Source organism: Eriocheir sinensis, unplaced genomic scaffold, assembly GCF_024679095.1.
Source record: "Eriocheir sinensis breed Jianghai 21 unplaced genomic scaffold, ASM2467909v1 Scaffold733, whole genome shotgun sequence".
NCBI lineage: Eukaryota > Metazoa > Arthropoda > Malacostraca > Decapoda > Varunidae > Eriocheir > Eriocheir sinensis.
The window spans coordinates 171,156-186,434 of NW_026112091.1; the positions used below are offsets into that span (position 1 = coordinate 171,156).

General features: G+C 43.8%; 1 protein-coding gene across 10 annotated transcripts in view; it reads right to left on the reverse strand.

Moving 5' to 3' along the window:
* Positions 1-15,279, reverse strand: part of LOC126994160 (uncharacterized) — a 90,560-nt gene that overhangs the window by 64,515 nt on the left and 10,766 nt on the right. For 3 of the 10 annotated variants that reach the window (XR_007748848.1, XR_007748847.1, XR_007748846.1), the window contains exon 2: positions 5,912-6,140. The exons of 2 other annotated variants lie outside the window; for them this stretch is intronic. Coding sequence is in view for 1 of the 8 variants with exons in the window: in XM_050853410.1 (XP_050709367.1) it covers positions 4,861-4,893 (33 nt within the window). In the remaining 7 variants the exon portion in view is untranslated. Of the gene's footprint in view, positions 1-4,860; positions 4,981-5,911; positions 6,324-15,279 lie in introns of those variants that run through there. 5 more of the 10 variants (XR_007748854.1, XR_007748851.1, XR_007748850.1 and 2 more) reach the window with 4 other exon arrangements.

A 15,279-nucleotide genomic window follows, 5' to 3' on the forward strand; every position in this document is an offset into this window, starting at 1 on the left:
CCTAATTACGAATTCCACCTACTCCCAATAGCCCCCCCCCCTAACCCTAACCCCCCGCCGCCTCTGATCATCACCACACAATTTACTGAGCCCATTTACCCCTTATTCGCCACCGAACATGACCTGATTACGAATTCCACCTACTCGCATTACCCTCACCCCCCCCCCCGCCCCTTTTAATTATCAGCACGCAATTTACTGAGCCCATTTCCCCCTTATTCGCCACCGAACATGACCTAATTACGAATTCCACCTACTCCCATTACCCTCCCCCTTCCCATTACCGTTAACCCCCTCCCCCTTTAATTATCAGCACGCAATTAAGTGACCCCATTTAACCCTTATTCGACACCGAACATGACTTCATTACGAAATCCAACTACTCCCATTAGCCCCCCCACCCCTCCTTACCCTAACCCCCCGCCCCTTTTAATTATCAGCACGTAATTTACTGAGCCCATTTACCCCTTATTCGCCACCGAACATGAGCTAATTACGAATTCCACTTACTCCCACTCATCCACCCCACCCCATTACCGTTAAACCCCTCCCCCTTTAATTATCAGCACGCAATTAAGTGACCTCATTTAACCCCTATTCGACACCGAAAATGACTTAATTACGAATTCTAACTACTCCCATTAGACCCCCCCCCTTTACCCTAACCCCCCGCCCTTTCTGATCATCATCACACAATTTACTGACCCCATTTACCCCATATTCGCCACCGAACATGACCTGATTACGAATTCCACCTACTCCCATTACCCCCCCCCCCCCGTTACCGTTAACCCCTCCCCTTTTAATTATCAGCACGCAATTTACTGAGCCCATTTACCCATTATTAGCCATCGAACATGACCTAATTACGAATTCCACCTACTCCCATTATCCTCCCCCCCCCCATTACCGTTAACCCCCTCCCCCTTTAATTATCAGCACGCAATTAAGTGACCCCATTTAACCCCTATTCGACACCGAACATGACTTCATTACGAATTCAAACTACTCCCATTAGAACCCCCTCCCCCGCCCCCTCTGATTATCAGCACGGAATTTACTGAGCTCATTTCCCCCTTATTCGCCACCGAACATGAGCTAATTACGAATTCCACCTAGTCCCATTACCCCCCCCATTATTATTGAGCCCCGCCCCCTCTAATTATCAGCACGCAATTTACTGAGCCCATTAACCCCCTACTCGACAGCCCATATGACCTATTTCCGAATTCTAGTATGTAGATCTTCTTCCTCTTTTTGAGGCCTTATAACGGAGCTATGCACAGTAACCACTGCATCGCGGAGCAAGGTCTTCTTCCTCTTCTTCTTTTGAGCCATGACACAAGACCCTATCTTATGAATTGCTGTTTTCTTAGTGTAACCTAATTCGTGAAATCGAGTTAGGTTAGGTTAAGGTAACAGGAATTGATAAGGTTGGGTGTTGTGTGGACATGTATGGAAAAATTGATATTTCTCTCTTATTTTTTAGTCTGAAGTTTGCAAAGGGTACCTAATCGATGCCGAAAACTCCGACGAATGGAATGGTACACTGAGAATTGCTCTAAGATAAAAAGTAGCGGGTATATTTGCATCTAACTATCATGAATTTTTGTTGATTTTTTTGATTTCCATAAAAAAACTGCTTTTCTTGTTTTTTTTATTTCCCCGAGGCATTTCACCTTATTTAGAAAAGGATGAGGAAGCCGTTCATGACCTGAAATGAACGGTCCGGTCTAAATTAACGGTGTTTGGGGGTATGAAGTGGAAGAAGGGGAGGTATAGGGGGAGGAAGAGGAGGTGGAGGAGGAGGAGGAGGAGGAGGAGGAGGAGGAGGAACTGGATGAAGAAGAAAAGGAGGAGGAAACATGGAAACATGGAAACATGGAAACGCAGGCAACAGAAAGCCTATTGGCTCATTACGAGGTTGCCCGCTTTGGTGATTTAATCTGCTCGACAGCCTGGGGCCTGGGGAGCAGATGAAAGCACCTCGACATTGAGGAGCAGATGAAAGCGCCTCGATATTGAGGAGCAGATGAAAGCAACTCAATATTCAGTTTACTCCCGACGCAGCGAAGTGACGGTCGATTCTATATTTGAAGGAGTTGATAGTATTCGCATTTACAACTTCTGAAGGAAGATTGTTCCAGTGACGGATGACTCGGTTTGAAAAGAAACTCCTTCCGATGTCTGTGTTACATCAACTAGACTGAATGGGTAAACCGTTATTTCTAGTTCTTAGGTTGGTTTGCAATTCAAAGAAATTGGAGTAATCGACGTTATTGAATTTTTTCAGATACTTGAAGACTTGAATCATATCTCCTCGTAGGCGTCTTTTCTCTAATGTAAAGAGATTGAGTCGCTTGAGTCGTTCCTCGTACGGTTTAGCCCTTAAGGTTGGTATCATTTTCGTGGCGCGTCGTTGAATCCTTTCCAGTAAATCAATGTCCTTTCTGTAATTAGGAGACCAGAACTGTACTGCATACTCGAGGTGCGGTCTTACCATGGAATTGTACAAGGATAGCATCACGTCTGGCGTTTTACACTCGAAGTTCCTCGCTATGAACCCGAGCATAGTGTTGGCTTTGTTGTATGATTTTTTACAGTGATTCGCGTGTTTCAGGTCACTGCTGATAGTGACTCCAAGATCCTTTTCCTCCTGCATCGCTTGCAGAGGTCTCCCATTCATGATGTATGTGTGGTTACTATTTCTGGACCCAATGTGCATGACTTTGCATTTGTCAACATTAAAGGACATTTGCCATTTTTCCGACCATTCGATAATGTGATTGAGGTCTTTCTGAATGATTTCGCAGTCGGTCTTTGTGAGGGCCTTTCCCCCCACCTTAGTGTCATCAGCAAATTTCGATATTGTGGATTTCAGTCCTGATTCGAGGTCGTTGATAGGGAAGATTGACCTGGTTTTCTTGGGTGACTTTACCGTTGAAGGCGTATAGGTCGTGTCAAGCTATGACCAGGGTCACAAAACAGTCCATGAAAATCCCTGAGCAACTTCTACTGTAGTCTTTTTCAGCAAGCGATCTGAGGCCCCGAGACGTTTATAAATTCGGGCTTGAGTCTGCCTTCCCTCCCGCTACAGTAACTTGGAGCGCGGGGTCTTATCAGGAGTTATCGGCATCAACATGTACAAAACAAATGATTCTTTTCTAAGACGTATCCACGAAACTCAACAAAGCGCTCCGCTCGCTGCCAGCCTTCCTGACGCCGGGGGGCTGCTCTGGGGGGCGGGGGAGGGAGGGTGGGCATTCTTAAGTGTCTCGGGGGTTCACTATACGTTTCCCAAGACGTTACGAATATGGGTCTTGGGTCACCCCTCCCCGCCCCGCCTCGCCGCCCCCCGTTACCGCCCCGCCGAAGCCACCACGCGGGGCACTGGAGGTCACGAGATACGGGTACAACACTAACAAAGAATTCAATGCCCCTGGTGATGGCCACGGCGGGGGTAGAGGGGCCGACCACAGGGGAGCCCCCGGGGTTTGTCTGTCTTAGGTGAACAGGTTATATACAGGTATTTACAGGGACCGTGGACAAGGCCGGGGTCACGGAACGCACGCACGCACGCACTCACGCACTCGATTTCTCTCTAAAGTACCTCCTGAAACGGCGCCACCGACTGGTGTTGAGTGGTGATAATGTGGTGATGAAAGGGTGATGGAGTTGAGATTTGGTGGTGATGGTGGTGGTGGTTTGGAAGAAAAGGAGGAGGAGGAGGAGGAGGAGGAGGGGGGTAAGGATAGTGTTAAAGGGTCAGAGACATGGTGGTGGTGGTGAAAAATGGTGATGAAAAACGGTGATGAGACTGTTAAAACGAAGGGAGGAAGAGGATTACTGAAGTGCTGAGAGAGAGAGAGAGAGAGAGAGAGAGAGAGAGAGAGAGAGAGAGAGAGAGAGAGAGAGAGAGAGAGAGAGAGAGAGAGAGAGAGAGAGAGAGAGAGAGAGAGAGAAGAGAGAGAGAAGAGAGAGAGAAGAGAGAGAGAAGAGAGAGAGAAGAGAGAGAGAGAGAGAGAGAGAGAGAGAGAGAGAGAGAGAGAGAGAGAGAGAGAGAGAGAGAGAGAGAGAGAGAGAGAGAGAGAGAGAGAGAGAGAGAGAGAGAGAGAGAGAGAGAGAGAGAGAGAGAGAGAGATATAAAAGCAAATAAATAACTACCATAAAGAAAATCCCTAGTTACCCTTGCAATGATGTGTCCCATATGCTTGAACAAGTATTGGAGCAGCAGGCGGTTGGCGGTTGGCAGGCGGTTGATCAGCTGGCGCATGGCCTCGGCGCGCTCCCCGGGGTTAGGAATGATCGCTAACCTAACCTAATCTAACCCTACCTAACCTAATCTAACCCTACCTAACCTAATCTAACCTAATCTAACCTTACCTAACCTAATCTAACCTTACCTAACCTAATATAACCTTACCTAACCTAATATAACCTTACCAAACCTAATCTAACCCTACCTAACCTAATCTAACCTTACCAAACCTAATCTAACCTTACCTAACCTAATCTAACCTAATCTAACCTTGCATAACCTTACCTAACCTAATCTAACCTAATCTAACCTTGCATAACCTAATCTAACCTTACCAAACCTTATCTAACCTTATCTAACCTAATCTAGCCTTACCTAACCTAATCCAACCTTACCTAACCTAATATGACCTTGCAAAACCTTAGCAAACCTAATCTACCCCTACCTAACCTAATCTAACCTTACCAGAGAGAGAGAGAGAGAGAGAGAGAGAGAGAGAGAGAGAGAGAGAGAGAGAGAGAGAGAGAGAGAGAGAGAGAGAGAGAGAGAGAAATAAATATAAAAGCAAATAAATAAGTACCATAAAGAAAATCACTTGTTACCCTTGCAATGATGTGTCCCATATGCTTGAACATGTATTGGAGCAGCAGGCGGTTGGCGGTTGGCGGTTGGCAGGCGGTTGATCAGCTGGCGCATGGCCTCGGCGCGCTCCCCGGGGTTAGGAATGATCGCTAACCTAACCTAATCTAACCCTACCTAACCTAATCTAACCCTACCTAACCTAATCTAACCTAATCTAACCTTACCTAACCTAATCTAACCTTACCTAACCTAATATAACCTTACCTAACCTAATATAACCTTACCAAACCTAATCTAACCCTACCTAACCTAATCTAACCTTGCCAAACCTAATCTAACCTTACCTAACCTAATCTAACCTAATATAACCTTGCATAACCTTACCTAACCTAATCTAACCTAATCTAACCTTGCATAACCTAATCTAACCTTACCAAACCTTATCTAACCTTATCTAACCTAATCTAGCCTTACCTAACCTAATCCAACCTTACCTAACCTAATATGACCTTGCAAAACCTTAGCAAACCTAATCTACCCCTACCTAACCTAATCTAACCTTACCAAACCTTAACTAACCTAACCTAATCTAACCTTACACACACACACACACACACACACACACACACACACACACACACACACACACACACACACAGAAACGGCAAAAGATAGAGAGAAAAATTTTAAAAAATCACTCATTTATATTGCAGTTGTTAGCACTGGAGCAATTGAGTGTGTTGGGTGTGATTTTGGATGAATTCGGTGTGTTGGGTATGATTCTGTAGTAATTTGTTTTGTGTTGATGTGATTTCCTAGGAGTCTGGGTCACTTGCATGGGTATATTAGTGAGCCTGGATGCAGTTTGACCCCTCCTCTGCACCTTGAACCTGTAAAACACTCGTGAAGGCCTGATTGACGTCCTTTTTAAGCTTTGGGAATAGGTTATGTGCGGCAGCCCAGAGCCAAAACAATGACTTGAGTCACTCATTCATTAATTAAGACTAATGAAACGTGTAATAATTCCTGCGATGGTCAAATAGTAGCTTGAAAATAAGGTCAAACACTCACAGTCCAGCGGCGCCCTCAGACCGGGCATGGCGCCGCAGATTACAGGTGTGGCACTGCCCTGGCACTGCGTGGGGCAGCAGTGTGGGGAGCCTGAACACCTCAAGCCCTGCAGGAGGCCATGGAGGGAGCTTTGGGGCGGGCTGAGGTGCCGAGGCGGGCTGTCGGTCTTGCTCTTGCTCTTGCTGTACAGGTGACCCGTTGGAGAGTCATGCCTTCGTATCGGCACAACCTGTAATAAACAAAACAACACAAGCAGTATCCATTACAAATCTTCCAATTCCCTATTTCTTGCACACCACATCTTTGCCAGAAAACTCTTCATGGCTTCTATAATTCTCTCTCTCTCTCTCTCTCTCTCTCTCTCTCTCTCTCTCTCTCTCTCTCTCTCTCTCTCTCTCTCTCTCTCTCTCTCTCTCTCTCTCTCTCTCTCTCTCTCTCTCTCTCTCTGTGTGTGTGTGTGTGTGTGTGTGTGTGTGTGTGTGTGTGAGACTGACTGACTTTCTTAACGGTTGGACTGACTGTCACTGACTGGCTGACTGAATAACTGACTGACTGAATGCACTGATATCCTCAAAAATGCTGTCTTACGAGGGTAGACGTATAACTATTCCGGCGCGTCAGCTCATCTTGGGGGTCAGGGGTCAAGCTGTACTTAGCCAGCTTGTCCCTACATGAAAACTACACACATCAACCTTGACCTCGAATATATTATAAACTTGAGGTCAATGCATGGATATGTAAAGGTCATAATAAATTACTTTTTGAACATAATGACATGTTTTTACTTTATAACACCTGTAGTAGTATATAGTAGTAGTAGTAGTAGTAAGTAGAAGTAGTAGTAGTAGTAGTAGTTGTAGTAGTAGTAGTAGTAGTAGTAGTAGTACGTAGTAGTAGTAGTTGATTTACAGAAAAAAACGCTTTTATTCCTTTTTTCTATTTCCCAGAGGCATTTCATCTTATGTAGAAAAGGATGAGGAAGCCGTTCATGGCCTGAAAGCAACGCACCGGGCAAAATTAGCGGTGTTTGGGGTATGGTCCCCTCTGCAAAAAACGAGAAAAGTTGAATTTTATCGCTTAGTTTTCCAACAGGCACAGGGAAGATTGACCGGGTTTTCTTGGGTGACTCTACCGTTGAAGGCGTATAGGTCGTGTCAAGCTATGACCAGAGTCACAAAACAGTCCATGAAAATCCCAGAGCAACTTTTACTGTAGTCTTTTCCAGCAGGCGATCTGAGGCCCCGAGACGTTTATAAATTCTGGCTTGAGTCTGCCTTCCCTCCCGCTACAGTAACTTGGAGCGCGGGGTCTTATCAGGAGTTATCGGCATCAACATGTACAAAACAAATGATCCTTTTCTAAGACGTAACCACGAAACTCAACAAAGCGCTCCGCTCGCTGCCAGCCTTCCTGACGCCGGGGGGCTGCTCTGGGGGGGCGGGGGAGGGAGGGTGGGCATTCTTAAGTGTCTCGGGGGTTCACTTTACGTTACCCAAGACGTTACGAATATGGGTCTTGGGTCACCCCTCCCCGCTTCGCCTCGCCGCGCCCCGTTACCGCCCCGCCGAAGCCACCACGCGGGGCACTGGAGGTCACGAGATACGGGTACAAAACTAACAAAGAATTCAATGCCCCTGGTGATGGCCACGGCGGGGGGAGAGGGGCCGACCACAGGGGAGCCCCCGGGGGTTGTCTGTTTTAGGTGAACAGGTTATATACAGGTATTTACAGGGACCGTGGACAAGGCCGGGGCCACGGAACGCACGCACGCACTGAATAACTGACTGACTGAATGCACTGATATCCTCAGAAATGCTGTCTTACGAGGGTAGACTTATAACCATTCCTGCGCGTCAGCTCATCTTGGGGGTCAGGGGTCAAGCTGTACTTAGCCAGCTTGTCCCTACATGAAAACTACACACATCAACCTTGACCTCGAATATATTATAAGCTTGAGGTCAATGCATCGATATGTAAAGGTCATAATAAATTACTTTTTGGACATAATGACATCTGTTTCCACTTTATAACACCTGTAGTAGTATATAGTAGTAGTAGTAGTAGTAGTACGTAGTAGTAGTAGTTGATTTACAGAAAAAAATCGCTTTTATTCCTTTTTCTATTTCCCAGAGGCATTTCATCTTATGTAGAAAAGGATGAGGAAGCCGTTCATGGCCTGAAAGCAACGCACCGGGCAAAATTAATGGTGTTTGCGGGTATGGTCCGTCTTCGAAAACACGAAAAGATGAATTTTATCGCTTAGCTTTTAGTCTGAACTTTAAAATGGGCACCTACCCCATGCAGAAACGTCCGCTGAATCGAATGGTACTTTCAGAATTGCTTTACGAAGATCGGTAATGGAGTTATTTTCATTTTACGATGTATTTTATTAGGCTAATTTTATATAAAAAATAAAATGAACCCATTTCCGTATTCCACCTTTTCCCATTAGATCCCCTCATTACCATCAACCTCGTCCCCTTTTAATTATCACCACGCAAATTACTGACCCTGTTTATTCCCTATTCGACACCTGACATGACCTATTCTCGAATTCCACTTATTCTCATTAGCCCTCCTCATTACTTTTCATCCCCGCCCCCTTTAATTATTACCACGCAATTTACTGACCCCATTTGCTCCCTATTCGACACCGAACATGACCTAATTACGAATTCCACCTACTTACTATAGCCTTCCCCCTTATCCTAACCCCCCGCCCCCTCTGATTATCACCACGCCATTTAATGACCCCATTTAACAGTATTCTACATCTCACATGACCTATTTTCGAGTTTGACCTACTTCCATTAGCCCCCAATTATTTTTCACCCCCGCCCCCTTTAATTATCACGACGCAATTTACTGACCCCATTTACCCCCTATTCGATACCGAACATGACCTAATTACGAATTCTAATTACGAATTCCAATTACTACCATTAGCCATCCCACATTATCATGAACCTCCGCCCCTCTAATTATCACCACGCAATTTACTGACCCCATTAACCCCCTACTCGACACCCCATATGACCTATTTCCGAATTCTAAAATCTAGACCTTCTTCCTCTTCTTGAGGCCTTATAACGGAGCTATGCACAGTAACCACTGAATTGCGGAGCAAGGTCTTCTTCCTCTTCTTCTTTTGACCCATCCCACAACACCCAATCTTATGAATTGCTGTTTTCTTACTCTAACCTAACTCGTGAAATCGAGTTAGATTAGGCTAATGGAACAGCAATTCATAAGTATGGGTGTTGAGTCGACGTGTATGGAAACAAGAAAAGTTGAATTTTCTCGCTAAGTATTTGGTCTGAACTTTGAAAAGAGCACCTAATTGATGCAGAAAACCTGTTACTCGAATGGTACCCTCAGAATTGCTTTACGACGAACGCAAATGGAGTTATTGTCATTTTACCATGGATTTCATTAGGCTATTTTTATATTAAATAATAAAATGATGCCATTTCTTTACATTTAAGTATTTTGATTCGAAGAGGCACTTCATCTTATGTCGAAAATGATGAGGAAGCCTCAAATCAACGCTCCGGGCAATTTGAACAATGGAATGCAACACCATACAATGAAGTGGAATAGAGTTCGATGAAATTCAACACAAAACAATAAAATGGAACAGATAACAATGAAAAGGAAGTCATTATAATCATATGGAACACAAAACAATGAAATCCAACACAATGGAATGAATTGCAACACAACTCATACACATACCGAGTCTAGCACATGATCGGGCCATGGTGAACCCATATCACGAGTCAAGCACATGATCAGGCGGTGGTGAAAACATATAACGAGTCCAGAACATGATCAGGCCATGGTGAACTTCTTACACGAGTCTAGCACATGATCTGGCCGTGGTGAACTTATACCACGAGTCTAGCACATGATCGGGCAGTGGTGAACACATATCCGTATTCCACATGATCAGGTCGTGGTTAACTCATACCACGAGTCTAGCCCCTTTTAATTATCACCACGCAATTTACTGACCCCATTTACCCCTTCTTCGATGCCGAATATGACCTACGAATTTCCACATATTCCCAATAGCCCCCCCCTTTACCTCAATCCCACCTCTTTAATTATCACCACACAATTTACTGACCCCATTTGCCCAGTATTCGACACCTCACATAACGTATTTTCGAGTATGACCTACTCTGATTAGCCCCCCCCCCCATTACCGCAAACTCTCCGCCCTCTCTGATTATCACCAGGGAATTTACTGACCCCATTTAACCAGTATTCGACACCTCACATGCCCTATTTTCTAGTTTTACATACTCCCATTAGCCCTCCCCCCCCATTACCGTTAACCCCCCGTCCCCTCTAATTATCACAACGCAATTTACTGACCCCATTTACCCCTTATTCGATATCGAACCTGACCTAAGTACGAATTCCACCTTCTCCATTTAGCCCCCCTTTAATTTTAACCACCATCCCCTCTAATTATCACCACGCAATTTACTGACCCCATTAACCCCCTACTCGACACCCCATATGACCTATTTCCGAATTGTAGCATCTAGATATTCTTTCTCATCTTGAGGGCTTATAACGGAGCTATGCACGGTAACCACTGCATTGCTGAGCAAGGTCTTCTTCCTCTTCTTCTTTTAACCCATCCCATAACACCCAACCTTATGACTTGCTGTTTTCTTACTCTAACCTAACTCGTGAAATCGAGTTAGGTAAAGCTAATGGAACAGCAATTCATATGTATGGGTGTTGTGTCGACGTGTATGGAAAATGTGATTGTTCTCGCTTAGTTTTTACTATGAACTTTGCAAATGATACCTAATCGATGCAGAAAACTCCGACGAATCGAATGGTAAACTCAGAATTGCTCTAAGATAAAAAGTAACGGGTATATTTGCATATAACTATCAAAAAATGTTCTGGGATTTTTTTGATTTACAGAAAAAAAAACGCTTTTATTCCTTTTTCTATTTCCCAGAGGCATTTCATCTTATGTAGAAAAGGATGAGGAGGCCGTTCATGGCCTGAAATCAACGCCCCAGGCAAAATTAACGGTTTGGGGGTATGGTCCCCTTTGCGAAAAACAAGAAAAGATGAATTTTATCGCTTAGTTTTTAGTATGAACTTTGAAATGGGCACCCACCCCATGCAGAAACGTCCGCCGAATCGAATGGTACTTTCAGAATTGATTTACGATGAACGCTAATGGAGTTATTGTCATTTTACGATGTATATTATTAGGCTATTTAAAAAAAGTGAAGTCATTTCCGTATTCCACCTACTCCCATTAGCCCCCCCCCCATTACCATCAAACTCATCCCCCTTTAATTATCATCACGCAAATTACTGACCCGATTTATTCCCTATTCGACACCTAACCTGACCTTTTTTCGAATTCCACCTATTCCCATTCGCATCCCATTCCTTTTCATCCTTGCCCACTCTAATTATCACCACGCAATTTATTGACCCCATTTATTCTTTATTCGACACTGAACATGTCCTAATTACGAACTCCACCTACTCAAAATAGCCCCCCAACATACCCTAACCCCCCGTCCCCTCTGATTATCACCACGCAATTTGCTGACCCCATTTAACCAGTATTCGACACCTCCCATGACCTATTTTCGAGTTTCACCTACTCTCTTTTGCCCCCCCCAATAACCGTTAACCCCCGCCCCCTTTAGTTATCACCACGCAATTTACTGACCATATTTACCCCTTATTCGCAACCGAATATGACCTAATTACCAAGTCCACCTTCTCCCATTAACCCCCCCCCTTATTATTGACCCCCGCCCTATCTAATTATCACCAAACAATTTACTGACCCCATTAACCCCCTACTCGACACCCCATAATTATGACCTATTTCCGAATTCTAGCATCTAGATCTTCTTTCTCTTCTTGAGGCCTTATAACGGAGCTCTGTACGGTAACCACTGCATTGCTGAGCAAGGTCTTCTTCCTCTTCTTCTTTTAACCCATCCCATAACACCCAACCTTATGAATTGCTGTTTTCTTACTCTAACCTAACTCGTGAAATCGAGTTAGGTTAAGCTAATGGAACAGCAATTCATAAGTTTGGGTGTTGTGTCGACGTGTATAAAAAATGTGATATTTCTCGCTTAGTTTTTAATCTGAACTTTGCAAAGCGTACCTAATCGATGCAGAAAACTCCGACGAATCGAATGGTACACTCAGAATTGCTTTAAGATAAAAACTAACGGATATATTTGCATATAACTATCAGGAATGTTCGGGGATTTTTTTGATTTACAGAAAAAACCGCTTTTATTCCTTTTTCTATTTTCCAGAGGCATTTCATCTTATGTAGAAAAGGATGAGGAAGCCGTTCATGGCCTGAAATCAACGCCCCAGTCAAAATTAGCGGTGTTTGGGGGTATGGTCCCCTTCGCGAAAAACAAGAAAAGATTAATTTTATCGCTTAGTTTTTAGTATGAACTTTGAAATGGGCACCTACCCCATGCAGAAACGTCCGCCGAATCGAATGGTACTTTCAGAATTGCTTTACGATGAACGCTAATGGAGTTATTGTAATCTTATGAAGTATTTTTTTAAGGCTATTTTTATATAAAAAAATAAAATGAAGCCATTTCCGTATTCCACGTACTCCCATTAGCCCCCCACATTACGATCAACCTCATCCCCCTTTAATTATCACCACGCAAATTACTGACCCGATTTATTCCCTATTCGACACCTGACATGACCTATTTTCGAATTCCACCTATTCCCATTAGCTCCCCCTATTACTTTTCACCGCCGCCCCCTTTAATTATCACCACGCAATTTACTGACCCCATTTACTCCCTATTCGACACCAAACATGACCTAGTTGCCAATTCCACCTACTCCAAATAGCCCCCCCCCCCTTACCCTTAACCCCGCCACCTCTGATTATCACCACGCAATTTATTGACCCCATTTATCCAGCTTTCGACACCTCACATGACCTATTTTCGAGTTTCACTTACTCCTATTAGCCCCCCCAATTACAATTAACCCCCGCCCCCTTCAATTATCACCAAGCAATTTCCTGACCCCATTTATCCCTTATTCGACACCGAACATGACCTAATTACGAATTCCACCTACTCCCATTAGCCCCCTCCACACTATTATGAACCCCTATACCCTATAATTATCATCACGTCATCTCCTGACCTCATTAACCCCGTACTCGACATCCCATATGACATATTTTCGAATTCTAGCATCTAGATCTTCTTCCTCTTCTTGAGGCCTTATAACGGAGCTATGCACAGTAACCACTGCTTCGCGGAGCAAGGTCTTCTTCCTCTTCTTCTTTTGACCCATCCCACAACACCCAATCTTATGAATTGCTGTTTTCTTACTCTAACCTAACTCGTGAAATCGAGTTAGGCTAGGCTAATGGAACAGCAATTCATAAGTATCGGTGTTGTGTCGACGTGTATGGAAAATGTGATATTTCTCGCTTAGTTTTTACTCTGAACTTTGCAAAGGGTACCTAATTGATGCAGAAAACTCCGACGAATCGAGTGGTACACTTAGAATTGCTCTAAGATAAAAACTAACGGGTATATTTGCATATAACTATCAGGAATGTTCGATGATTTTTTTTGATTTACAGAAAAAAACAACTTTTATTCCTTTTTCTATTTCCGAGAGGCATTTCATCTTATGTAGAAAAGGATGAGGAAGCAGTTCATTGCCTGATAACAACGCCCCAAGCAAAATTAACTGTGTTTGGGGATATGGTCCCCTCTGCGAAAAACAAGAAAAGATGAATTTTATCGCTTAGTTTCTAGTATGAACTTTGAAATGAGCACCTACCCCATGCATAAACGTCCGCCGATTAAAATGGTACTTTCAGAATTGCTTTACGAAGAACGGTAATGGAGTTATTGTCATTTTACGATGTATATCATGAGGCTATTTTTATAAAAATAAAATAAAATGAAGAAATTTCCATATTCCACCTACTCCCATTAGTCCCCCCCCCCCATTACCATCAACCTTATCCCCTTTTAATTATCACCACGCAAGTTACTGACCCGATTTATTCCCTATTCGACACCTTAGATGACCTGTTCTCGAATTCCACCTATTCCCATTAGCCTCCCAGTTACTTTTCATCCCCGCCCCCTTTAATTATCACCACGCAATTTACTGACCCCATTTACTCCCTATTCGACACCGAACATGAACTAATTACGAATTCCACTTAATCCCAATAGCCCCCCCCCCCCATTACCCTAACCCGCCGCCCCCTCTGATTATCACCACGCAATTTACTGACCTTATTTACCCCCTACTCGCCACCCCATATTACCTATTTCTGAATTCTAGCATCTAGATCTTCTTTCTCTTCATGAGGCCTTATATCGGAGCTATGCACGATAACTACTGCATCGCGAAGCATAGTCTTCCTATTAATAGCCCCCCCCCACTTAACCTTAGCCCCCGCCCCCTCTGATTATCACCACGCAATTGACTGAACCCATCTACCCAGTATTCGAGACCTCACATGACCTTTTTTCGAGTTTCATGTACTCCCATTAGCCCCCTCCCCATTACCGTTAACCCCCGCCCTCTTTAATTATTACCACGCAATTTACTGACCGAGATCAACGCCCCAAGCAAAATTAACGCTGTATGAGGTTATGGTCACCTTTGCGAAAAACAAGAAAAGATGAATTTTATTGCTTAATTTTTAGTCTGAACTTTGAAATAGGCACCTACCCCATGCATAAACGTCCGCCGATTCAAATGGTACTTTCAGAATATCTTTACGAAGAACGGTAATGGAGTTATTGTCATTTTACGATGTATTTTATTAGGCTATTTTTATATATATATATATATAAAAAAAAAAAAATGTAGCCATTTCCGTACTCCACCGAATCCCATTACCCACCCCGTTACCATCAACCTCATCCTCCTTTAATTATCACCACGCAAATTACAGACCCGATTTATACCCTATTCGACACCTCAGATGACCTATTTCCGAATTGCACCTACTCCCATTACCCACCCTCCCCCCCCATTACTTTTTAGCCCCACCCCCTGTTAGCGATTTTTAAGTGTTTTTGATTAAGGCGCGAACTGTTATCTCACGTGAGGTCCGGTATACCGTTGCCTGCTTTCACAAGTTGATTGTAGTAAGGTGAGATAACACAATAGCCTTTTAGTTAAGTGATGTGTGGCCGAGCGGTAGCCGTTATAAGTTCACTTTAGTTCACTTTAGTTCTCTCTCTCAGGTTGATACAAATACCAAATGTATTTTAACTATATTAACAGTTGTACTACATAAGGTTTACAGTTTACGTGAGCGAGACGCACGAAATCAG